We start from the raw sequence: 26,901 nt of genomic DNA, 5'->3' as shown, positions 1-26,901 counted from the left end.
CACGGCTGTTCCTTCTTGTTAGTTGCTTTCGCCTCTCTCTTGCTTTCGCCACAGTTTCTCGTTAGTTTTGCCCACGTGCGATACTAAGTAAACCCCAACTTGTATCATTCAACACACAGATAACATGCACACACACACACACACATAGACCAGCAATGAATGACAAGCAGTATTTTTTCATTTAGGCTTTATGACACATCTCCCTGGTGCCATTCAGAGTCTCCTCTCTATGTCTCTGTGCAATCGCTGTAGGTCATTTGATTTGCAACTCTCTCGGAGAATTGCCAGCCATCTGTATTCAGTTTTCTGTTGGTAGGGATGCTGTGTCCTTTCCTTTAGTGCCCATGCAAAGTGAAATATAGTACTTATTTCATGGTGTACTGGCATTATTGTTCGCATTTATGGCTAAGTGACTGTCACAATCACTTTATTTCACTTACTAACTAAAAGAGTATTTAGCTTAACGATGCTTTTTTCGATGCATACGATTATTTGCACTTTTAGTTTAGCTGTGGAGTTAGAGTTCTTCCTTTTGCATCGTTTAGTAAAGTGCATGCGAGAAGTAGAAAAGAGTAAAGAGGAAAAAAGAATAGAATATCACAGATTCAATATTACAGAAGAGCTTATTTAAATTTGCCTGTCGAAGTTCTTTGTTTGTTCTGAATTATTTTTAAAATATTTCTAAATATGTTTAAAAGAAATAAGTTAGGAAAACAATAAATAAATAATAATAATTAAATAATAATATTTCTAATATATTTTTGTATTTAAACGTTTGCCCTTTTTTTTGAATACGTAAATTTTTGTTCAAGTCTTTCTTAAATCTTCTCTTAAAAATTTAGCAAATTTTCATTCTCTTTACAAATAAATGCTAGAATTTTATTTGGTTAGGAAAAGTACTCCAAAGTCGTGCTTTTGACCATTTCCCTTTTGCAGTCATGTACGTGAGTTCGCCAAATTGGCCCAAACAAAATTTACATACCAATTAACTTTATTATATATTTGCATTCCCTTTCGTTTGCTCATTATACATGTACCTAGTGTCAGCATTCTCTGTATTCGGCTCTTTTGTTAGACGCTGTTGTTGGTGTTGTTGGTTAGCCTCCATTTTGTGATATAAATCTGTGCACATTTTGTTGCTCTAAATAGCGCATTAGCTGTTTGCTAGCAGTATACTCGTATATATAGGCAAACCTGACTGCCTGACTGTCCTTGCCTTCGCCCCCCTGTGGTTAATTCTAGGATAGAGACATGAAACAAGTTTGGGGACAAATTTAATTAGATTTGCGGTTGGGAATGAACACAATTGTTAGACGCAACTTTATGCAAAAAACTGTTTTAAAGTTTCGTTTTGTGCAATCAAAAACAAAATGTTATTAAATAAAATATTAACAAAAAAGTTTTGAGTTGATAATATTTTAATTAAGTCAAAAACATAATAAATTGAAAACCAGAAAAGCTGCAATGAAATACTTTATGCTAATCGTTGTTAAATCAAATCAGGATTGAAGGAATTTTAAGCTATTGTTCAATGCAAGAGTTTTGCATAAATTTTGCAGAGAACGGATTATGCAGTTGACTTGTTCTAAATGTGAAAATATTTTCGTATTATTTATTTTTTTTTCAAATTTGTTTCAAAGCATTTGTATGTATGCACTTCTCCATTAAGGCAGAAAGTTATCCAAATTATTTTTATCGAAAAAAGCGATTCGTGCAGTGTTTCATGTGGCACATAAAAATAATATAAAAAGTTATTTTTATGATGTACATAATAATGCCAACGAGTCAAGCTGGTCTTATCAAAGACAGGCCACAAAACGACGAGGCAGCAGCGCACAAAGAACAAAGCTAAAAAAGAGAAGAGCGATACATAAAAGAGAACGAACATACGGGTTGTATGCGCAATTTTTACTGTATTCTAATATTGTTATTTTCTTCAATATTAAATTTGCGTTAAAGCCTAATAGGAAACTACGGAATTGTGCTGCGAATCGTGTTGGCAAAAATATGAAAAATCATCTGCTGCTTCAATGCATTTCCTTTTGAGTTGGTCAATGCCCGGCGGGCGTCCAAGCAAAGGCAGGAAATACCTTTAAAGGCTAAAAGCCAAAAAAATGTAGGTCTAAACGAAAAGGAAAATGCGGCCGGAAAAGTTTTTTTGTGGCTACGTGAAGGCTTGGGCTGAGGCAAAAGGAATGTAACAGCGAGAAATGACAGCATGTAATACTGCTAAGCTAATCCCAGCAGAGAGCAAGAGACAGCAAAGAGAGTGGGGAAAGCAAAATGTGAAAGAAAATGCCTGAAAAAGGGCATAAAGTCGACCAGAGGTCGAGTTAATCTATGGATATGGTACACAAGGCAAATTGCCTATTCCCACAGTTTGAAAAGTGAGCGAAAAGGCAACAACACACATATCAGACACAAAGTTTAGTTTTGCCGAATTGCACTTTAGTTTATTCAAGACCCAGCACAAATCTTAATTAAAGTTCAACTTTAGCTTATTATTAATATATTTTTGAGGTCCCAACAAACCAAATTTACGTGTACAACCAGCTGTCAGTTGCTGTTTCCGGCTAAAAGACACACTCGCACTTCCTTTGAGTAATGTGGGTGAATGTTAATCGAAAGATAAGTTTGCTCTTCTGCGAAAGTTAAACCGCAAATCAAGTCGCATTTCTGTAGAGCATTTTAATCAATCCAATATGAACCCAAACAACTCACAGCACATACAACATCCGTAATTATCTGTGTCTGCTCTTTGGGTCCCACACTGCGTATACGCATTGATAAATGCCACGGATGAGGGCAGTTTGACCCGAAGAATTGGATTGATTGCTGCTTAAATTGTATTTGTGTTGATGTGACAAATTGTCTAATGACGCAAACTGTTCAAGGAAATTGCTGGGCTTTCAGGGCTAACGCTAAGCACAACTTTTAATGCCCTTTGACTTGCTGCCATCGAGGATTACTTTCTGCTGCTGCTATGCGCATCTCAATCAGATACTTTCTGTGTATTTCTTTCTTTCACAAATATTGTAATTTTTCATTAAATTGCGTATGCGTAATATTTAATATTTTGTAATATTATTGTAAATATATTGTTTAAATCGTATACGTTCATTTCTTTAACAAATGTTGTTATTTTGTTTAATATTTACATCTTTGTATACGTTATTTTCTTTAACAAATATTGTTATTGTTCTTTAGATTGCGTATGCGTAATATTTGATATTTTGTAATATTTACAATTTCGTATACGTTTCTTTCTTTAACAAATGTTATTTTAAGTTGCGTATGCGTAATATTTGATATTTTCATTCTATTGACTCTGTCATATTATGTTCTCTATATATGTCATTTACCATTGCCACATGTGCCTGCCGTTTGCTACGTGTGGCGACTGCCCTTTATGACATTTGTGGCTTGTGAGTGTGTTGTGCGTGTTGCTGCCACGCCTCTTTTTTCCCATTGTGTAATACAGATGTGAGTTTGTTTATTGTTGTAGCTAAATGTATTACCCACATATATGTGTATTATATATATAGTTGTCGTAGTCCAGAATACACAACTTAACACGCTGTCTTAACTCCTGCTTGTAATCTGTAATCTGCCATCTTGTATGTTTATACCCTGTACATTTGTTTAAGAGAGTGCGTTTGTTTTGTTGCTTTGTTTATGCAACAGGCAGAAGAACTATTCTGTTTTGTTTATTGATTTTGTGAAATAACTTTGACGTTGAAAGATTTGCAGCTGAACAAAATTGGATTCGAATTTAGCTGAAATCTATCTTGGCAATTTTTCTTTACATAGAGAAAGGGTATATTGTATTAAAGGGTATATTGTATTGATATACGAGAAGTGATTTTGTGTAGAATTTGTTTCATAATTTGTATTAGTTTTTTATATTTGTTAGGATCTGAATTAATTTGAACCAGAATTTGACCTTCATAGCAGAGTTTTTATTGAACATAACAAATCGACAAAAGGGGAAAATATAAAATGTTTGTTTTTAGAATATAAATTTATTTGAAAAATAAGTTCGTTTTTACCCCTTCAAATATCTAAAATTTGTTTAAGGAAATAAACTAAATTAATGTATTTCACAGTTTGTTATAGATATTTATTGAAACAATTTATTTGAAAAATAAGTATTTCTGTTTAAGTAATTGTTAGAATACAAATGAATTATAAACAAGTATTTATTCTTCATGGTATACATTTTTGTTTATAAATTTTCTTTAAATATAAAAATTTTAGTAAAAATAGTTATCAATAGTGGCTTTTATTTCATCTACACAGTATCTTATAGCCAATCAGCGATAACTCTATCTTGTTGCTGGGCCAGTTTGCCTTGCCAGCAACGATTTGTCTGTACATTTTTCTTGCTTGCCTCTCTCTATGTGTGGGATGATCTGTGTGATTCTTGTTGTGAGTGTGTTTGTTGAGATTTTGTATTCGTGAATGTTTGTTCTTGTTGTCTGCCTTTAGTTCTATGAGCTGGGCGCAGACAGTTAAGTGATTCCTGGCTACTCTCTCTCTCTATCTACTCAGTGCTGCTGATATCAGAGGCCATTTATGTAATTTAAGAGCTGGCAAAGTTGGCAAACTTTTCTGTTTGCTAGCAAATTCGCAGCTGGTTGCCAAAATGGAAATGGCAACCAAAAGTGGCAAATGGGAAATTTCAATGCAGCTGTAATTTAAATGCTGTACAGCAAACTGATTTAAATAGCTAAAAGTCTGACAAAAATGTGGAACAAAGTTTTATTTTGTAGTGGATAAGCATGATTATGCTTCTATTATCTATTCATGTATTTTTGGCCTTTGTCTCAAAGTTTTGGCGATCCCTGAATGCCTTAAGAGCTTGCGAATTTATGAGAGCAGCAACAGCAACAGCAAAACCCATTCATCGAACAAAGTTTTACCTCAGAAACTTTGAATCAATGCCAAAAAAGAAAACAACTTGCATTTGTTTCCGATACCTTTTCCGTTGGCTATAAATAGATGCAAGCATATCTATATGGGATCAAAAAGGCAGTTACAATATTTTCGTAAGCTTAAGACGAGAGCTGGGAACTGAGAGCTGCAGCAAAGTCGAGCAAACAAAAACACGCAAAATCCGCCTTCGACTTTTGTTAGATTAAAAAAGTTGCCTTTGTTTGAATTGCTAATTTCTTGTGGCACACACACACACACACACAGACAGGTGTAAATTTCACGATATTTCCACGTTTAAGTCGAAATAAAATTTCAATTTCAGCAGCCGCATAAAGTTCACTGGGCCACAAATCAATTTGACACCTTGGCAACGACCTCAGAATTGAAATGAAATGAAATGAAATTGAAGGCTGCGGAAATTTGGAAAACACTGAAAGTCTAAATGAAATTGGCTTAAATGAAAAGCAGAAAAGATATTTAAAAGTGCCTAACAAGCTGTAAACGCTGTCTCTCTCTCCATTTCTTGAAGCGTCTTTTGATAAAGCTGCGAAAAGGTCGTTTATTAATGGCAGCTGTGGTTCATTGTGTGGCATAGTTCACCGCGTTCACACACAGGGTTGATGAGGGTAATAAAGCACTGACAGCCCCACATTTAAGCGCTTATACTGCGCACATTCAATGTTGACCACCAGAGGTGGCTTTGCTATGTTTTCAGAGAGCTGCAAAGGCTTGCCTCGACTTTTTGATGGTCTTACGCAGAATGTCATCTCAGGATTATGTGCATATGCTTTACTTTTTCGCCATTTCAATGCTTTCGTTGTTGTTTTTGTTGTTGTTGTATATTGTCATGCATACTAAAGCACGCAACGTGGCCTTGATATATGGCATTTGCTATAATACATGCACATAAATACCGAAAACGTGTCGCACTCTGAATGTCTGCTCTCTTTATTTATATGCACCCTGAGCTCAGCTGTAGCCGCGTGTCTCAAACGAGTACTCATAAGAATTCTCCATTTCCAATTTGAAAACCCAAAAGCTGCAGATAAGTGCAAAGTGAAACGCGTTTGGATTACTGTCTGTTAATGGTATTAGTCATGAATGTGATAAATTTTCAAGAACACATATCAAATACCACAAGGATCCGTTCAAGTTTTATTTATGTTCGGTTGGTGACAGCAGGAAAGGTTAATCTTTTATTGATTCAGTGTGTTTTGCAGAGAAAAGCTGTATTCTGGATAAAATATACCAAATTAATATACCGAAACTACTACAACACAATAAAACATACAAAAGATATAGAAGGGCTTATTCCAAAAATAATATACCGAAAAATACTAAACTACGACAATAGATATACTTGGTAGAAGGGGATACAACTGCATTGACAATATACCAAATATCACACAATATACCATATTGTGAACTGAAGATTTATTAAATCGCGATAGATGACGAATATAAGATTATTTTTAAATTCCAAATTTGTTTTTGGATTCATAAAGCCTGTATGCATTATTGCCTCTTATAGTAGCTTATAGTCTCTTCGTATTCATATGGATATATGGATACACAGACGGATAAACATAGCTCTAGACGTTGATCATAGTTTATGAGTCAAACATTTCTTGCTGGTACAAAGTTATAAGCTCCAAGGGGAGATTCTTTCACTCTGAGCCGAAATAAAAGAGTAATATAAAATGTTTACCTCACATTAAAAAAAATGTGCGAAACAGGAATTGTCTTAAATATTTATTTGAATATTAAATATTTATTCCGCATCCCTTGGTTACTCGGGTCACGAGCGATACCAGGCTCTAACAGCTACTGTGATTTATTTCTTGCCATGTTATTTCCTCCTAGGTTCGCATTATTAATGTGAGTTAAGCCACAGAGAAAGGCAGTGACAATTGCTGTGCCTTTTATGAGGTCTATGTGGCCAGGTGATGAGCATAAAACTTGCCGACAGTGGGGCTGTTTATTTAGTTACACAACAAAAATGGCGTTTCCGCAATGCCAACAACTGTCATTTGCTATGCTCGAAGGCGTAGGACAATTACAACAATGGCTGAGTTCAAATGTCACATTTGGCCCACAAATGACGGAAGTCACGGCATTTGCGACAGGTTTAACATGATTCTAAAATCGAACTGTATCGCAAAGGGAAATTCTCTTGTGCGACAGGTTCATTAATTGTTCAGGTTTATGGGTCATTGATTGTCGAGGGCGACTGTAATAACACTTTGTTCTCGATCAAGGTCATCGATTTGCATCGGGGGAATTGCGTTTCGCATATGCCAAGGTCCATTGCAATGAAGATTAATGCAAATGCATTATTTCACATTCTCTTTCAATCATTATTAAACACTGTTTTGAGTAGTTTCGGGCAAGCAGCCAAAGCAGGAAACAACACACACGATATATAATCATCTGTTTTCCATCAAGCTTTAACCCTCGCCCACTCACTCGATGGAGACATTTAAACCCTTGGATTTTCTCTCTCTTTTTCTCTTGTGTCCAGCATTTTTCACTTATGCACGCGTGCCAAGAATCGAAAAGCGAATCGCGTGCTTGACTTCAGTTTATTTTTACCCTCGAAAACAGAAAAGAAGTTAAGAAGAAAGGACGGCGACAAAAGGTTTTGCCGAGAGGCGTGTCCTCGCTTAGGCGCCGCTGCTTGTTGCCATTAATATTATATTTTATATTTTTAATCGAGTTACTAAATTAATCCTATTTAATATGCCCGACTTTTTGTGTCCATTTTGCGAGCAAGGCAACTTCATAGATCTTGAATAACTCGAGAGTCCTCTTTGAGACCGCCAAAAGCTAAATGAAAGCCGAGTAGCTAAAAAAGTGCTCGTATAATAACATTTTTTATGTGGCCATTGCATAAAATGTGCCAAAATAATACAAAAAACGAAATGTTACAGTTGAAACACTTAACAAATGGCAGCGAAATTGAGTGTTGTGGCAGGCGAGGAGTAGGGTATACTTTATTGTAATTTATTTATTTCTGATACAATTTTAAAGTACCGTTTTCATTTTCAGATTATTAATTAAAATTTATTTCAAATACTATACCATATACTATATACTGTATACTGTGCAATATACTATATTGGAATTCTATCGTTGCAATACTGTATTGCTGTATTCAAATTAATATTTCTTCTCCTATTCTAAATACTTTACTTTAAAATTTATATATAGTATATACTACATACTATTCAATATACTACATTGTATTTTTATTCTATATTATTTTTGAATTTTTAGTTAATATTTTTTTTAATTTGTTTTTAATTTGTTTTTATATATTTGTTTTTTTTTTTATATTCTTAAGTTATTAAAGTATGTTTTCTAATTTAAAGAATAGTTATTATCTTCCTTTCAGACACTCTTCTTCTATATAAAGACAGTAAGAATGTTTGAACCGAAATGTTTCTCTAGTCGAATGTACCCTATACAATGTCAGTTATTGCAGGGTGTGCAGCGTCATCATCATCAAGGGTAACTAGAGTGGGAGCTGTAAAGCAGCAGAAGCAGGGCAATGCTTTAATTTCGAGCTGTCGCTGCTGTCTGCTTCTAGCCAAACTGCAGCTTACACTGTCTATGGGTGTGTCTTTCTCTGTTTCGCTTTCGCTTTCTCTTTCCCTTTCACTGTGTGAATATTTTGATATTGTTTTTCATTATGCATATGAAAATGCGCGCAGATAGGCGACGTCGCAGCCATGAAAATGAATACGACAAACACTCAAAGCGAAACTCATTAAGAATTCATGAGCATTTCGAATGCTTTTCATTTCACAAAATATTTGGCAACAAACTTTGGTGCGACGTGGTGTTTGTTACCTGTTTTCTGGGCGAAAAGAGGAAGAGAAATCCACAGGGATAAATCCACGACAAAGCTGTGACAAAAAGAGAGAAGACTTGGCTAATTTGGTGGGATTTGTTTTTCTTTTCGTGTGTCAATTTGATGGATTCGAGTCATCAGACAATTTGCTTTAAATTATGCAATAAACAATAGCAGAGACAACAGGAAAATGTATAAAGCGCCAAAGATCACGTGCACATCGATTCATCATTGTCACTTTGGTCAGTGGGTCAATTGTTGTCTTGTGTGTTGTCTGAGTTCATTTTGCGCTGAGTTGCCAGTTGATTGTGTTTAATGAACTGTCCCGCGACGCCCGATAGAGCGAGATGTCGAGTCATTTGTGAATGCAACAATTAGTATAAATCGAGCTATGCACTCGAGCAGTTAATGCAAATTCTTATTCTCAATATGTGTATCTCTGAGTAGTGAAAATGCGTTAAACACACTTTGTGCAAGTGCCCGAGAGATATTCGAGTATCGCGAAACATATCTAAGAGATGTCCACACACAATCTAGAAGTGAGCTACACAGCATTGGGCATGTCGGACGATAATCAAACGAACACGAACAGCTATTCGATGCCATCGATGGCATCGCCAACACGCGGTGGCGGCAGCAGCAGCAATACGCAACGCAATGTCAACTTCAATGATGACCTCAACGATCTGGCCGGTTATCCGCCGCAGCAATTGCCAACGGTGCGGCGATTCTCCAAATCCTTTTTCCAAAGGCCACGCTCCATGTCCGTCTGGAGTGACATAAGTCGCAGCAGCATGCGTCTGGATGAAAGGTAAGCTGGACACACGGCATTCTCTGGGGCATCTACTGGGCGTATACGTAATGTCGGGCAGCCATCTAGGCAACCGCAAGCGCGCCTCGCTCGTTATTATGCGTATTCCCGCGCTCTGATTGCGTGCGTGTTTGGGAAAGGAAAGAAATGAGAAAAAAAATGAGAAAAAAAGGTTGAATAAACATTTGCTTTTATTTCGCACAGCTGCCTGACAATGCCAACGTTGTGCACAAAGCATATCCTAGGGGAGATTTCATATATACTCGTTCTTATATACATACATAATCATCTTTGTGTGGCATTCTTGAATGTGGCACATTCAAGACTTGCTGCATTGACCTTTAAGTCAGCGTGCTTATCAATCATCAGCTGTATCGAATTTGTAAATATTTATCTAAAATATTTTCGTTGTATCTACTTTCCGACAAGCTATAAATTCTTTAATTTTCGTCTATTTATTATGGTAATAATTTCGCAAAATTTATTTATCTAGCTGTCACACTGCGTATGCGTAATTTATATTGGTTGCAGCCTTAGCCAACACATTTATTTGTTAATTACCTTGCTAAGGCCTTAACGAGCTAAGTCCACAAATCAAGCATACGCCATGTGGAGCGATAGTCAAATCAGCTTTTATGGCCATCTCGCGCCAGAATGTCGGTGATTTAAGTACAAGTATGTCATCCACCATTAGCCATAATCATTGGCTATTTGAATTTGCTTATGCCACTTGAAGTTTATTATCCTGTTATCCTGTGTTGTCTGTGGGCTTTGGGCTTTGGCTGTGGCTGTGATTATGGCAGCATTTAATGGCGTCGCTGCCTTTAATTCCCACTTTTCTGACGCAAATCTCTGCCAACTTTGGCGTCAACTTATTTTCGGCTGTGTGTGCGGCATTAAAGGCCTTTGGCCTGCTGTTCGTCTGACAGCAGATAAATTGCGAATGCAGCTGGATTACTTAACGATGGCGTCAATAACACTTTTGAGAACTGCTTGTCAAATAAATTGAATCAAATGATGAAAACTTTAACACTTTATAATTCATAAATTTTGTGCTTGGCAGCAGATTATTTGATGTTGATATTAATAATAATTTTAATAGTAGTTTGCACATAATTCTTGAAGCTTTAAATGTTAAGGCATTGATTTGAAATAATAATATACAAAAGTGATGTCAAGGAGATTTTCAAATATACAACATAAAGCGTTTAAGCTTGTGGAATTTTACTGATAATTACTGTTAAAACCATTACTTGTTTTATTATTTAGTTAAATTCTTGCTGTCAAAAATATTTTCCTAATCCTTAGGATATACATCAGCTTAGCGTGCGCAATATTAATAATATTTTTAATATCACTATACAAATAATTTTACAGTCACCTATGAATTTATACATCAAAAAATTAATATAATATTACACAAATTGCTATACAAAATAATGTTCTATCCAAATAGAATAACACTGCTTAAGCTTGCAGAATAAATATGCAAAATTAAAATAATTAATTAAATTAATATAACAATAATTAAAATTCTGTCAAAAAGAATTAACCCTGCAGTTTGCAAGTAATTTGGCTAAATTCTTAAAGCCCTAAGGTTTTCTGCATCAGACTAACTTCTGTGTTTGGTTTATATATTAATAAAATTAATAATAATACATAAAATGCTGTCAAAAAGTATTCCTTATCTAGTTTAGCTTATGAAACGCTTTAGCTTGTGGAATAATTTGAAATAAATTTAGTCTAATACTTAAAGCCTTTAAGTTTTCCGCATTACTGTTGCTTTTGTGTTAGATGTATAGTATACATTATTATAATAAATATAATAATACAGAAAATACTCTCATAGAGATTAAATTAACACTTCTTTATTTGAGTAGAGTAAAGCACTTTTGCATCCGGAATATTTTCATAATTCTAAGAACAATTTCCAAACAATTTTAGTTAAATTATTAAAGCTTTACAGTTGGCTGCGTTAAATTTATACATTAGAAAATGAAATATAAAAATACACAAAGTGCCGGTCAAAAATAATTTCCTATCTTAATATAATAACACTGCTTAATTTAATGTCTAGTCGAGCTAAAGCTGTGTGGAATTTGTTTTTATTGAATTTTCTTTTGAGCAAAAGAGCAATAAATTATGCAGCCGACTGAGCTGTGGCTAATTCAATGTATTCAATTTCAATGCTAATATTAGGCGCTCATTGTCGTGACCTCACTAAATTGCTCGCACACAAATCAAATTAGTTGCCGCATGCAACAAGAGAGGCGGCGGCCTTTTAGACGGAAATGGTTCAATTTGTGGAATGCTTGCAAATTGAATATTTGTAATTGCATTTTGCATTGCGGTTGAGTGTAGTCTATATATAGAGTATAGAGTATGCTATATCTAAGTCTTGTTTGCATGAGCACAACAAGCAAACACACCCAGAAATATGTGTGTGTGTGGCTGGCAAGGAGGAAATGCAATGTGCTGCAACAGGAAACTAACAACGTTTCCTTTCGAGGGGTTTTCGTTTGGCTCTTTGAATAAAATATGAATTTTGGGCACAGACCCTTGACGACGCTGTGGCCTGACGTGTTGAGTTTGTGACTCAACCAAACATGCAAGCATACAATGTGTGTGTTTGGTAGGTTGTCAGCAGCTCAAGCAGTTAGTCGTTGCGACAGTGGGTCAGTCAGTTATTCGCTCTGTCAGTCATCAAGTTTGCGACATAGTCGCAGTGCAAGCAGGCAGTCAGTGAGCAAGTAATTCACGTCGTGACTTAGCTAAACGAGCAGCTTTTGAGTCAGTCAATGAATGAAGCAACGTATTAGTCAGAGAGAACGTGGAGTCAGTCAGTAAAGCGACAAGTCATTCGGTAATTCAGTTTGTCGTGGACACGTGAATATTTCGCTGCTAGGCATCTCGTCAGTCAGTCAGTCAAAGGAAATTTTAATCAGTTCACTGAAAACCGAACAATCTGTTAGATAGTCAGTTAGTCTGTCAGTCACTCAAGTAGTTGGTCAGTCAGTAAATCGAGCAGTCAGTCAGTTTGTCAGACAATAACCTGCAAAAGCGGTCAGTCAGTCAGAAAGTCAGTCATTCAGTCAGTAAGTCAATCAGTCAGTAAGTAAGTAAGTTAGATAGTCAGTCAGCCAGTCAGTAAGTCAGTCAGTAAGTCAGTCAGTAAGTCAGACGTTGATTAAAACAGTTTCTTAGCTAATATCGAAGACAACAGAATATTCGTTGCATAGTCAAATAGTCAGACAGCCAAGCTTCTTTGCAAAATTCAGTCAGTTAGTTTGCTACACAGCCAAGCGAGGAATGTGTTAGTGAGTCTGTTAGACAGTAACGAGATTAAATGAATATTCTGTTGCTTAGTCTGCATGGGAATTTAGTCAGTTAGTTGTGTTATACATCCACACAATCTGTTAGTTAGTCTGTTAGACAGTCAGTCAGTCAGTTAGTAAATGAGTGAGCCAATCAGACAATCAGAGTACCGTCCAAGCTCTTGATTAGTCATCCTGTTAAACAATCCTTTTGCCAGCTCTGTCATCGAGTTTGCTCGAGCAAACAGTCTGTTGGTCAGACTTTTATTCAGTCAGTTAGTCAGTAAAACAGTCAGTGGGGCAGTCAGTCAGTGAGGTAGTCAGACATTGAGTAAGTCAGTTTGTTTGCCAGTTTGACGTGTCACGTGCTCTGTGTAAATCGTGTGGTCCACCGCGCTGACAATTTGCGTCAAGCGCTGAGCTCACTTCCTGTCTCTCTCCTTCGACTCCTTGCCAATATTTATAAGTAAGCGTGAGTGAATGTGCGAATGCATGAGTGTGTGTATGTGAGTGAGTGTCAATTAGCACAAATAACTCAATTATGCTCGCTTTTTGCTGGCGGTGTCGCCAATGCTGTTGCTATTGTTGTTGTTATTGTTATTGTAGCTGCCACTGCATCGACACCTTTTGATTGGTGATTATGTGCGCCGGCAGCTAATTGGCTTGTCAGACTCCAGCTTATGGTATCTGTGGCTTCTGCCAGTCTCTCATCCTCTCAGTCAGTCTCAGTCTCTGCTCAGTCTCTATCTACGTTGTGTGTCAGCATCTGGCCTTGATTGCAGCCATAAACATTAATTATAGTCTCGTTTGTGAGCTGGAAAATGCTTTAGCATCGCTTTAAACATGCTGCTTGGCTTTAATACGAAGTAAGCACATATTAATTTCACTTAGCAAGCAATATGAAATAATTAACTGCAGTGATTGATCAATGCGGGCAGCAACAAGATAAATAAAGTAGATTGAACTGCAGTAAAATTAATAAAAATGAAGTTGCTTTGATATTTAGCAAATAAAAAAGTGCTGACAGCTTTCATCGTAAAAATATGCTGAGCACAGAGCGTTTGGTATTACACAAAACAGAACGTTTTCTTTTGGCTGGAATTCTTTTACTCAATTTGCAGCTTAAATTCATAAGATACGTGGGATATTTTCCCTTCTGTCAAAGCAAGGCAATAACAACAACAACGAGAAAATCGTAGAGAAGGGCAAAACACAACACTTAAGAAGCCCACGCACACACGCACTTGAGGCTCATATATCAAGAGCTATTGAAAAACATTATCAGCATGCTTCAGTTAAGCTGCCTAGCACAACCTCTTGACCACGCCCCTTCTCTCCCTGTCTCTGTCTCTGTCTCTGTCTCTCTGTTTGGACAACTAAATATCTAACTCAAGTTTTCTAATATATATTCGTTTTTTCTTCTTTGCAGGTAAGTGCTTTGACCGTAAGCTGTGCCTTTCTCTACTCTACCATGTATACAAAATTTATGTGCTACGGTACGTATGAGTAATATGCGTCATTTACGACCATTTAATATGGCGATGGCTGCTGTGTGCCGGCAAGACGGCATTAATTATAAGTATCTTAAATTGTGCATAACATCAAGCAAAAACGGTGAAGCAACATTAAATTTACATAAACTTCCGAGCCGGGAAAGATATTTTTTTTTTTTGGTAGGTGAAACACGCTTCTGGTTTTTGATGCATTTAAAAAACAATAAAAAGAAAATTTGTTGCGTATAATTTGCTAGGCAAGGCATCGCAAGTATGTGTAGTCCGCCTCCTAAAATGGGCGTGGCTGACTTTACGACATGTGGCATACCATTTTTGCCACCATCTATGTATGTGTGTACATATGTGTGTGTTTTCATTTTACCTGTTTCGCTCGCTTGCCTTTCATAATGATATGTGGGACAACATCCGCCAAGCGTCGAGCGGCGAGCGCCATGTGTTGTGCTTAAATGGGGCTGTCAGGGTTTGGCATTGTTTATGTAAAGTTCTTCAAACCAAACCCAAAAAAAGAAGACAAACACAAAAAGCGTCTCCTTTTTCAACAGAACCTGCAACAGCGTGAAATATATTTTTAGGCTGTGCCGCCCACGGGGAATTTACTTAATTCCCTGTAGAATGCGTGTGTATTGAATAAGTAGTGAATTCCTTGGAGTGTAATCGTATAAAGTTACATTCCACAATCCTGAAAGTTGCAGCTACTTTCATCTTTTTGTTTATAGTTTGTTATTGATTGGAAATTTATGTTGAAAGCGCCTGAAAGTGACAATATAAATAAAGGAAAAGAAAAGCCTTAAAGCGTTTTATATATTTAAATGTAATTGGCAAGGATATGTATCCTTGCTCTGGCACACAAGCAATCAACGAAACCCGTTTAGATGCGATTGTTTGCTGCTGTCAGTTGTCCCTTATATCTCTCAATCTGAAAATCAGCTAAAACGCTGATCAATACACTCGTAAATGTACAAGTATTCTCCGCCCGCAATCATCACGCACATCAGAGAAAAGCCATCATCTACACACACACTCAAAACACACTCGCACACATTCATAGCCCACTCAACCTGTAACGTGCAACGATATATACCGCAAGGGTGAACGGACGATCTGTGGGTGCGGGGCACGCTATAGTATCCGGCTCTAGCTCGTCGGCTTTGGGGGTGGTGGTCTTGCTTCCACAAATCTACCCTATATTCGCTGCGTACTATCATTAATAAGTCTAGAATTGAGCGTGCTGCGACAAAAAGAATAGCTAGAACACTAACCGGAAGAGAAGTGATAAAAAAAAAAAAATTTAAAGTTTCCATAACCCTGCAGAGAAAGAGAGAAAGAAAGAGAGAGAGAGAAGAGAGAGAGAGAAGAAGAGAGAGAGCACGAGATTTAAGTTACCAGCTTGTCACTGGTGTTACGTGACAAGGATCCCCACCCATCCTACGATCACAAGCAACAGAGCTTGGCTCTGGTGATCCCTTTTGGGCCCTACGACGGTGGAGCCTAAGGCCCGGTTTGGCTAATAAAAGAGAAATTACTCCATGTTCAAATTTGTTTTAATTAAGGGTGTAAGTATATAAGAAATAATACATTATAAACAAGTATAAATAAATTTTAAAAATGATATAATATGACAAAAGAATATAATATTTAAATCTAATAATTTTTAAATCGTATTTCAGAATGTTTCAATTTTGTGCCGTATTTGTTTTTTTCCTAATTGTTTAATATTTATTTGCTTAACAATAATCATATAATTTGTCTATTTTTTTTTTTTTTTGTTTGTTTTGTTTTCATCGGCTGTGTTTTCATTTAATTTTATTTATATTTATTGAGAATTAATTTTCTTCTTTTTTTTTTCCAACTATTATCGATTTTATTATTCTCATCTATCTTTTATACAAACTCATTTTTTTTGTTGCGTGAATTTTTCGTGTGCGTAATGTGCAATAATTAAAATATTTGCACAAGATGTACATCTTTTAGTTTTCGTTATCGAACTTACCCCCAGAACTCCTGCGGCGGTGATCGATCTCCGGCGAAGTGCTGGAACGGGCTAAACGACGAGGTGTTGCATAAAAAAAAAAAAATAAATTTTTGCACAATAAGCACATCCGCACATTTTTTCTTTTTTTTTGAATTATACACTATCAATTTTCAGTACGACAAATTATTAATTAATTTAGACGAAATTTTACTTATAATTCATGTTCTTTCTTGACATGACTTTCATACTGTTTTTAATTTTCGATTTGCTTTTCATTCTTATCTTTACAATTTTACAGCACTCTTGTTTTAATAATTTCCTTTTACAATTTCATTCTTTTTATCTTAATCGCACTTTTAACTCTGTTTTAATCTATTATAACTACGATTGCATTTAATAATTTTTGATTTTTAATATGTGTTGGCGCTTCGCAATTGTTTCAATTAGTATTCAGACATAAGTGATTTTAATTTTTTTGTTTTTGTAGTGCACCTTTTACATTTCTTAACTCGTCTGTGTTTTAACAAAACTGCACTTCCATTTTCTATTTTTTTTTATTTAAAATTTTGACTTGAATGTGTAAAATTTTAATTTGTTTCGGTCGAAAGCGCTACACTTTTTCAAACATTTTTAAAACTTGCAATTTGCATTTTATTTGCTTTGTTTTATTTAAAATCTAGCTTTCTTTTCAAGCGCTACACTTTTCGATCATTTTTTTTTTTTTATAACAGGTAAATTAGATTTTGTTTGTTTCAAATTGCAAGAGTGGCATGATTTAATTTAAATCATCTTTTTGGTTTTCACAACACTTTTAATCGACGATTAGAGAATGATTTCACAAAAAACAATTTGATGATGATGGCAGAGAGTTAAAGTTGGCACCTAAAGGCGCTTCGCTGGCCAGGCAGTGGCCTGTAGAGGCGCTCCGCTGGCCGAGAGGGCCGGTGCAGGGGTGCTCCGCTGGCCGTGAGGGCCGGAGAGGTGCTCCGCTGGCCGTGAGGGCCGGAGAGGTGCTCCGCTGGCCGAGAGAGCCGGTGCAGGGGTGCTCCGCTGGCCGTGAGGGCCGGAGAGGTGCTCCGCTGGCCGAGAGGGCCGGTGCAGGGGTGCTCCGCTGGCCGTGAGGGCCGGAGAGGGTGCTCCGCTGGCCGAGAGGGCCGACTCAGGGGCGCTCCGCTGACCGAGAGGGCCTGCAGGGGTGCTCCGCTGGACAAGCTGCGGCTTGCGAAGGCACTTGGTCGAAGCAAACTGGCTGTCTGCTTCGAAGCAAAGAACAAGGCCTTGAAGGCAACAAAACCAACCCTGCGAATAAAATTTTAGTCAAAAGGAGTCCTCCTATGACATGATAAAACTTTTCTCTTACCAAATATTTGCTATAACAATAACAAAAATCGCCAATAGCGCTCGATGCCTTCCGATTTGAATCTTCTATAATTACGCGTCTATGTACGCAGCCGGTCATTAGAAAAATGACCAAACCGGAACCGGCTTTCGCTAAGTTGGCCGCGCTCAAGCTGATGCAGCTGGCGCAGATGTCAAAAACTGAGCTTTCCAGTGCAACCGATGCACTTTAAGCTTATCAGCAGTTTTACAACACTGCTCAGCTTATCAGCTGCTTACAGCGCTGCTTTAAGCTCAGCTTAACAGCGGCTTAAGCTAATTCGACAGACTAAAAAAAATGCATACTTTTAGGAGCTACTTGCAACAACATCAAACTTGGCTTAAACTTAGCAGACTTTTAGGCCGAATTCAATACATGTTGCTGTAGGCGCCGTTACAAAAACCCCCCCGCTACAATCAGACTAGGGTATTTCCTTTCAATAGATACCCTAGACTGATACCGCCGGAAGCAACATCATTGTCGAATGTCCTTGACATGATAATTGCCTAGCAAACGGCCTTGTAAATCTTCGAGCTCATAATTCGAATTGCCGAGTTTTCTACGAACTCGCGCCTTTACAAATGCGGGACCAAACTTTGCATTATATCCAGTCTGGAAGCAACTTTGCTTGAAATTTCGTCGAAACACTTCTTGCCCTGGCGCGAATGTTATTATTCTTGACCGCAAATTGTAACGTTTCTCGTTCACATCATGCTTCAGTTGCATCAGCTTACATGCATTCTTACGGATCAAATCAAAAGAGTCCTGTCGATTAAATACTAATGATCGATCATCCAACATGTTTAGCTTACTAAGTAATGCATATGTCGACCCAGATGTAATCATGTGCTGACCGAAAGCCATGTAATATGGAGAAGTACCGATGCTCGAATGCACGGACGATCTCAAAGCACAGCATATTTTGCTTAAGCTTTCGTCCCAATCCTTCTGATCTGGACGCAAGTAAGCTCTTATTCCCGAAATTACCGAGCGATTAACTCGTTCGGATGCATTCGCTTGAGGGGAATGAACAGCGGTGAACATTTGTTTTACTCCATACTGTTTCAAGAGCTTTTCAAACGCCTCAGAGCGAAACTGCGATCCATTGTCAGAGACAATAGTTTCTGGAACGCCGAAAGTCATGAATAGTTCTCCTTCCAGATATTTAATTACGAGAGCCGCGTTTATTTTTTTTTACTGGCTTGAGGAAAACATATTTTGAGAAATGGTCGAGTACTATAAATATTCCAATATTTCCACTCCTTGATCGGGGATACGGTCCAAGAAAGTCAATGAAAAGGCGTTGGAAAAACCGCTGACTTTCAGGAGCTTTACCCAAAGGAGGTCTCAGAGCATGATTTGGTGCTTTCGTAGTTTTACAAACTTCACAAGCGTTGATGTAAGCTTTAACGTCAGAAACGAGACCAGGCCAGAAATAATATCTCCTCACTCTTTCGATGGTTTTGTGGATACCACCATGTGAGCACAAAGGACTGTCATGCGACTGGAAAAGAATTTCAGGGACCAATTCTTTTGGTATCCAGAGTTTCCAGGCATACTCGTCGTGTATCTGCTCTCCTGTCAAATGCTCAGCCTTACGATACACGTAGCCACTATCAACTTTTAAATCCGGAAAATTTGTACTATTAGCTTTTACGCTATCGAGCAACTCCAAGTACTCTTGAGACTTGAAATGTGGCGAGTCTAAATCCACAATTAAACCCTGTCGTAAGTCTATGGCAGCCACGCCATCTTCATTCACTCTCGACAGAGAATCTGGTACCACATTCATCGAGCCTTTCCGATGTTCTATTTTAAAACGATACCTTTGTAACGATAATGCCCAACGAGCTAGACGTGAATTTAAATCATGGTTGGACATCAGCCATTTTAATGAAGCATGATCAGTCACAATGGTGAACTCGTGTCCTTCCACGTAAGCACGAAAATTCTTCAGTGCTACAATCGCTGCTACACTCTTGCTCGGTGACAGTGTAATTGCGTTGAGCTTTGTTGAGTTTTTTCGAAATGAAAGCCACTGGACGTTCATCTCCGTTCTCATTCAATTGAACTAACACTGCCCCAACGCCAGATTTACTAGCATCGCAATGTATTGCGAATGGCTTAGTAAAATCAGGGGCTGCATAACACGGGAGCTTCACTAAGGCGTGATTTCAACACGTCGAATGCTGTGCATGCTTCCGGTGTCATACTAAATCTTCGTTTAGTGGTCATTAAATCAGTTAAAGGTGAAGCTAACGAGGCAAAATTCGGAACGAACTTGCGATACCAACCGCACAAACCCATGAAGCTTCGCAAACCTCGTAATGTTTTCGGAAGTGGAAAATCTTTTATGGCTCTGACTTTCTCTGGGTCAGTCTTAATTCCACCGTCTCCGATTATGTGGCCCAAATAGCGCACACGCCGCATGCAGAAATGACTTTTGCCAATGTTGATTGTCAGACCTGCACGCTCAATGTGGAGAGCTATCTCTCTCAACACCTCCACATGGCCATTGAAGCTAGATGAGACTATAAGCAAATCGTCTAAATATACAAATACTTCATTTCTAAGATGGGCCGGTACTACCTTGTCCATCAATCGCGACATAGTGCTAGTCGCGTTACACAATCCAAAAGGCATAACCTTAAATTGATATAACGGCCTACCAGGGACAGTGAAAGCCGTTTTATCTCGGGCTTGAACCTCGAGAGGCACTTGCCAATACGCATCCTTTAAATCTAAGCTGGTGATGAACTCAGCTTTAGGTAGTCTACTCAAAATGCCGTTAATTTGAGGAAGTGGATACGCATCTTTCTCCGTGAAGCTGTTAACTTTACGGCAGTCTAAACAGATTCGCACTTTGCCTGGTTTTGTTACCATAACGATTGGAGAAGACCAGGCGCTTTCTGACTCTTCTATCACTCCCAGTTCCAGCATCCTGTCTATTTCAGCATACATCGCCTTTCTACAGCAGGCGAAACTGGGAAATGTCGCTGCTTAATAGGCTTAGCGCCGCCCACATCTATAGAATGCGAAATTAAATTCGTCTTCCCTAATCCCTTTCGAGCAAATGAAGGAAAACACTCTATCACAAGAGCTAGCTTGGCCCTGTCACTGCTCGATAACTCATGTTGGTCCTCATCTTCAACTTTGGTGTTAAAATCTTCGACACTGGCTACTTCTAGATTTTTCGGAAGAAGATCGTAAAGCTTCCAGAAATCAATACCCAAATACAGGTCTTGTTTCAGGGATGGAACAATATAAACTTCTAAGAGTTTTTCAAGATTAGCGTACTCTATCTTAACTTTCATCCGCCCTACAACTTGCTGAAGTCTTCCATCGGCAGTGGTTGCGCTTTTCTTAATTTCTTTAAATGCGATTTTATTTTCAATAATTTCTTTTGCTAGCGCTCCTCCGCAACAACTTATTGAAGCCCCTGAATCCAGCAGACCGTACACAGTGCGATTGAGAATTCGAACGGACAAAAATGGTCGAGGATCACTAGATCCAGGTGAGAGTGTGCCTATGTGTTCTAACCCTAGCACACACTTTTTGACCTGCTGCCAAAACGATTTAATGCGCTTGGTGCTTCGAGTTTTGGATTTCGTAAAATCAGGTGAAAAATCATTTGTAAGAACGGTTTTCTCTTTCAATATTGGTATTTTTTGATGTAGCAATAAGCTGCCATCGTTCTGTAAGTCCGGTAAAATTTTCACATTTGGTAAAGTGTATGGTGGAAGTTGTGAGACTTCCGTCACTCGTCCGTCATTGTCGCTTGGCTTCGTGAGGCACTCGGAGTCTTCGGTTTGTACGCTGACTTCGACGTGCCGGGCTTGGAGTTTTTTGAGCACTTGCCACAACTCGGTTTGTACGTGTTAGTTGCTCCACAGCCATAACAGAAGACTCTTCGCTCTGATACGCAATCCTGGTATCGGTGTCCTTCCTTACGGCAATTCCAGCATACTAACGATAGAGCTTCTATGTCTAACTCGCTTTCGCATTCTGACTCAATACTCTGAGTTTGACAATCTACAAACTCTGCGACTTCACGTCTAAATGGTGTCCTTTTTACGTAGCCGTGAGACTTTTGGACATCGTCCAAAAAGGTTTCGCGTCGACGGCATATCTCCCTCAAATCTGACACAGTTTTTACGTCTACATTTAACAGCTCATGCCGTATTTCAGGCCTTAAATTGTTTTTAAGGACGCGAACGACCTTCAGAGTAGACCACGGCACTTCTAACTGATCTATTAACACAGATAAGCCTTCGTAAAAACTGTCAAACGATTCATTCGGTTTCTGCTTTCTGTTCCTAATAAGCTCCTCTATGTCACAATCGTCTCGTGCGATTTTGAACTGTGATCGCAAGGCTGCGCACAATTCTTCCCATTTCACATCATAGACGCTTTTGTGGTAACGCCAATAGAATTCGAGGGCCTTGCCTTCGAATAGTACGCTAGCATGCTTACATAGAACAACAAAATTCCCGCCTAAGGTCTGATGTGTGAGTGCCTCTGCTCTATATATAAAATTGTCAACGGATACTCCTGTTCCAGAGAATTTCATTTTCCAACCATTTAATACTTGCACTACCTTGTCTGGCCTATTTAATAGGTCGGATACATGCGACATTGGAGTGCCAGAATTGATCCTTGCAGAGTCAGCATTGAAGTTTTGCTCTCTGACATACTCAGGCCTACTTTCCATTCTCTGCCCTGTTGGAGGTGTGCTGGTTCTAGCATCGCTATTTGCTGGAGTCGCGATCAACCTTTGCACACTATCTACGACCGAACTCTGAATTAGTTCGGCCATCCTCTCGGAGAGAGTAGTGAGCAATCTTCTCTCCATAGCGAGCAAGGAAAGAGCATTCACGGATTCAGGATTCTCTGAATCACTTACGCGTATGTTCGATCTCATTTGCGATGTGCTAGCAACGTCATCCGTCACTGAATCGCTACTCCGCTCTTCTGCCTGACGGCTTTTAGACTGTGAGCGAGTTTGCAACCCTTGAGTATTCGATGGCTCAACTGGCCTGGATTGCACTTGACAAACTGGGCATTTGTCCTTCGTTTTAAAATGCAATTCTATGCACTTTTTGTGAAACTCGTGGTTGCATGCGGTTCTATACGCCTCTGCAACGGACTTAATTTCCTTTTTGCATAAAGGACATGAAGCGATAGGCAAGCCCATTGCTCCCTTGTTCGGCGATCGAGCAACACTCATTTTTCAAAGGGAACGAAACAAACTATAGAGCTAATAAATGTTTCCAGAGTCGATCTTAATCGAAAATTATCAACAGAAGAAAAAACCAATAATTTACTAACCAACGAACAATGTATATAAACAAAAAAAAAAAATAATAAATAAATAAATAATAAAAATTAAAAAAATACAAAAATGGTACTATTCAAAGGAACCAAAAATAACGTAGAGATATAAAGAAATAATTCATAAATATTTTTAGCCGAACTCGAAACCAGACATCACACCTGTCGTAGGGTATTTTAACTTTTAATAACTAAAAATTTCTCGTACAAAGGATAATTAGACAAAGGGATGCGTTTAGAATCTTAGCTGATTTACGGACAACAGAACGATCAGAAATCTTCTTATTGTTTTCCAATTAAATCTTCTAAGAACTAAAGCTTCCAAAGTTTTGAAGTGAAGTCTGCCAAAGTCATACGGGGTTGTGACACTTTTTAATTAAAATGTCCACATTATCCACCGTTTGAACTTTGTGCAGATTATCCTGTGTCGATAACGTGTGTATCTTATAATAAGGGCCAGAATATCCACCGGAGTTGAATTCTTCTGTAGTTCCTCTTATTAACAGATACCCCATTATTGACCCATTTGATAGAAGAGGAGATAGAATTCTGACGTCAACTTTAAATAGTGGCCAAAACCGAAAAATAAGATTTTCTGTTTTGTTTTCCAAAGCTATTAGAAAATTGACGACGAATTCTTTTAAAGAGTTTTTAATATTAAGAAAGGAAAAAAAACCAAAAACTGTGAAATAAAAGGCAAACTTTAGAATTTTCTTTTCGAGAGTCTTACTGAGTTATTACTGTACCCAATAAGGCCCTACACGTTGGGCGCCACTATTCTTATTAATAATAATGAATTATATCTGTAACGTGCAACGATATATACCGCAAGGGTGAACGGACGATCTGTGGGTGCGGGGCACGCTATAGTATCCGGCTCTAGCTCGTCGGCTTTGGGGGTGGTGGTCTTGCTTCCACAAATCTACCCTATATTCGCTGCGTACTATCATTAATAAGTCTAGAATTGAGCGTGCTGCGACAAAAAGAATAGCTAGAACACTAACCGGAAGAGAAGTGATAAAAAAAAAAAATTTAAAGTTTCCATAACCCTGCAGAGAAAGAGAGAAAGAAAGAGAGAGAGAGAAGAGAGAGAGAGAAGAAGAGAGAGAGCACGAGATTTAAGTTACCAGCTTGTCACTGGTGTTACGTGACAAGGATCCCCACCCATCCTACGATCACAAGCAACAGAGCTTGGCTCTGGTGATCCCTTTTGGGCCCTACGACGGTGGAGCCTAAGGCCCGGTTTGGCTAATAAAAGAGAAATTACTCCATGTTCAAATTTGTTTTAATTAAGGGTGTAAGTATATATAGAAATAATACATTATAAACAAGTATAAATAAATTTTAAAAATGATATAATATGACAAAAGAATATAATATTTAAATCTAATAATTTTTAAATCGTATTTCAGAATGTTTCAATTTTGTGCCGTATTTGTTTTTTTCCTAATTGTTTAATATTTATTTGCTTAACAATAATCATATAATTTGTCTATTTTTTTTTTTTTTTGTTTGTTTTGTTTTCATCGGCTGTGTTTCATTTAATTTTATTTATATTTATTGAGAATTAATTTTCTTCTTTTTTTTTCCAACTATTATCGATTTTATTATTCTCATCTATCTTTTATACAAACTCATTTTTTTTGTTGCGTGAATTTTTCGTGTGCGTAATGTGCAATAATTAAAATATTTGTACAAGATGTACATCTTTTAGTTTTCGTTATCGAACTTACCCCCAGAACTCCTGCGGCGGTGATCGATCTCCGGCGAAGTGCTGGAACGGGCTAAACGACGAGGTGTTGCATAAAAAAAAAAAAAAATAAAATTTTTGCACAATAAGCACATCCGCACATTTTTTCTTTTTTTTTGAATTATACACTATCAATTTTCAGTACGACAAATTATTAATTAATTTAGACGAAATTTTACTTATAATTCATGTTCTTTCTTGACATGACTTTCATACTGTTTTTAATTTTCGATTTGCTTTTCATTCTTATCTTTACAATTTTACAGCACTCTTGTTTTAATAATTTCCTTTTACAATTTCATTCTTTTTATCTTAATCGCACTTTTAACTCTGTTTTAATCTATTATAACTACGATTGCATTTAATAATTTTTGATTTTTAATATGTGTTGGCGCTTCGCAATTGTTTCAATTAGTATTCAGACATAAGTGATTTTAATTTTTTTGTTTTGTAGTGCACCTTTTACATTTCTTAACTCGTCTGTGTTTTAACAAAACTGCACTTCCATTTTCTATTTTTTTTTATTTAAATTTTGACTTGAATGTGTAAAATTTTAATTTGTTTCGGTCGAAAGCGCTACACTTTTTCAAACATTTTTAAAACTTGCAATTTGCATTTTATTTGCTTTGTTTTATTTAAAATCTAGCTTTCTTTTCAAGCGCTACACTTTTCGATCATTTTTTTTTTTTTTATAACAGGTAAATTAGATTTTGTTTGTTTCAAATTGCAAGAGTGGCATGATTTAATTTAAATCATCTTTTTGGTTTTCACAACACTTTTAATCGACGATTAGAGAATGATTTCACAAAAACAATTTGATGATGATGGCAGAGAGTTAAAGTTGGCACCTAAAGGCGCTTCGCTGGCCAGGCAGTGGCCTGTAGAGGCGCTCCGCTGGCCGAGAGGGCCGGTGCAGGGGTGCTCCGCTGGCCGTGAGGGCCGGAGAGGTGCTCCGCTGGCCGTGAGGGCCGGAGAGGTGCTCCGCTGGCCGAGAGAGCCGGTGCAGGGGTGCTCCGCTGGCCGTGAGGGCCGGAGAGGTGCTCCGCTGGCCGAGAGGGCCGGTGCAGGGGTGCTCCGCTGGCCGTGAGGGCCGGAGAGGGTGCTCCGCTGGCCGAGAGGGCCGACTCAGGGGCGCTCCGCTGACCGAGAGGGCCTGCAGGGGTGCTCCGCTGGACAAGCTGCGGCTTGCGAAGGCACTTGGTCGAAGCAAACTGGCTGTCTGCTTCGAAGCAAAGAACAAGGCCTTGAAGGCAACAAAACCAACCCTGCGAATAAAATTTTAGTCAAAAGGAGTCCTCCTATGACATGATAAAACTTTTCTCTTACCAAATATTTGCTATAACAATAACAAAAATCGCCAATAGCGCTCGATGCCTTCCGATTTGAATCTTCTATAATTACGCGTCTATGTACGCAGCCGGTCATTAGAAAAATGACCAAACCGGAACCGGCTTTCGCTAAGTTGGCCGCGCTCAAGCTGATGCAGCTGGCGCAGATGTCAAAACTGAGCTTTCCAGTGCAACCGATGCACTTTAAGCTTATCAGCAGTTTTACAACACTGCTCAGCTTATCAGCTGCTTACAGCGCTGCTTTAAGCTCAGCTTAACAGCGGCTTAAGCTAATTCGACAGACTAAAAAAAATGCATACTTTTAGGAGCTACTTGCAACAACATCAAACTTGGCTTAAACTTAGCAGACTTTTAGGCCGAATTCAATACATGTTGCTGTAGGCGCCGTTACAAACCGTTTGAAAGCAATCATTTCATGCGGCTGCTGTAAAGTGAAAAATTGTGTTGCCTGCTTTCAGGCGCTGCCTTGATGCTCTCAAACGTTAAGTATACGCGACGCGTTGCTACGCGAATTGCATCATAAGAATTGATTAAATAATTAATAGGTTTTAATGGCTCAATGTCAGCGAGCAACAAGTATTAAAACGAAAGAGAAGTGAGAATTAAATGGCAAAATGTTTTTAAATTAAATGTTTTCATCCCCGATATTAGTGTGTGGGTGCGTTTTGTTGCCGTTTTACAGCTGGCGATTTGC

The 26,901-nt window shown here is 38.0% G+C and overlaps 2 protein-coding genes and 1 long non-coding RNA gene across 8 annotated transcripts in view; 2 read left to right on the top strand and 1 right to left on the bottom strand.

The window, feature by feature from the left end:
• LOC117568731 (potassium channel subfamily T member 2) overlaps positions 1-26,901 on the top strand; it is a 161,739-nt gene that overhangs the window by 35,806 nt on the left and 99,032 nt on the right. For 2 of the 4 annotated variants that reach the window (XM_052004968.1, XM_034249556.2), the window contains exon 2: positions 9,236-9,599. The exons of the other annotated variants lie outside the window; for them this stretch is intronic. In XM_052004968.1, coding sequence (XP_051860928.1) covers positions 9,307-9,599 — 293 coding nt within the window. In that variant the 5' untranslated portion in view covers positions 9,236-9,306. The remainder of the gene's footprint in view (positions 1-9,235; positions 9,600-26,901) is intronic. 4 annotated transcript variants of the gene reach the window in all.
• LOC127565615 (uncharacterized) lies at positions 17,249-25,917 on the top strand. The gene is made up of 3 exons (XR_007954948.1): positions 17,249-17,380; positions 17,471-17,502; positions 25,806-25,917. It is a non-coding gene; the product is annotated as an uncharacterized LOC127565615 (long non-coding RNA).
• LOC127565613 (nematocyst expressed protein 3-like) lies at positions 17,250-26,329 on the bottom strand. Of its 3 annotated transcripts, none has more exons than XM_052004994.1 (3): positions 17,760-17,901; positions 17,471-17,698; positions 17,250-17,380 (listed from the first exon to the last, which is right to left on the bottom strand). In XM_052004994.1, the coding sequence occupies exons 1-3, from the start codon at positions 17,856-17,858 to the stop codon at positions 17,282-17,284; spliced, it is 426 nt and encodes a 141-aa protein (XP_051860954.1). In that variant the 5' UTR covers positions 17,859-17,901; the 3' UTR covers positions 17,250-17,281. The 3 variants fall into 3 exon arrangements, with proteins under 3 accessions (XP_051860954.1, XP_051860952.1, XP_051860953.1); XM_052004992.1 differs by lacking the exons at positions 17,471-17,698; positions 17,760-17,901 and adding exons at positions 25,806-26,123; positions 26,185-26,329 and having other exon boundaries at positions 17,282-17,470; XM_052004993.1 differs by having other exon boundaries at positions 17,282-17,698; positions 17,760-17,894.

This window comes from Drosophila albomicans, chromosome 3, assembly GCF_009650485.2.
Source record: "Drosophila albomicans strain 15112-1751.03 chromosome 3, ASM965048v2, whole genome shotgun sequence".
NCBI lineage: Eukaryota > Metazoa > Arthropoda > Insecta > Diptera > Drosophilidae > Drosophila > Drosophila albomicans.
This window is presented reverse-complemented; position numbering and strand designations above follow the sequence as displayed.

Bases quoted from the DNA above. Each gene is read 5' to 3' on its own strand.
- LOC127565613 (XM_052004992.1), bottom strand. From the start codon at position 26,283: ATGACCGGCTGCGTACATAGACGCGTAATTATAGAAGATTCAAATCGG. The intron at 26,124-26,184 runs GTAAGAGAAAAG...TTTTATTCGCAG, and splicing joins ATTGTTATAGCAAATATTTG to GGTTGGTTTTGTTGCCTTCA. The intron at 17,471-25,805 runs CTCTCCGGCCCT...CCAGCGGAGCAC, and splicing joins CCTCACGGCCAGCGGAGCAC to CTCTCCGGCCCTCACGGCCA.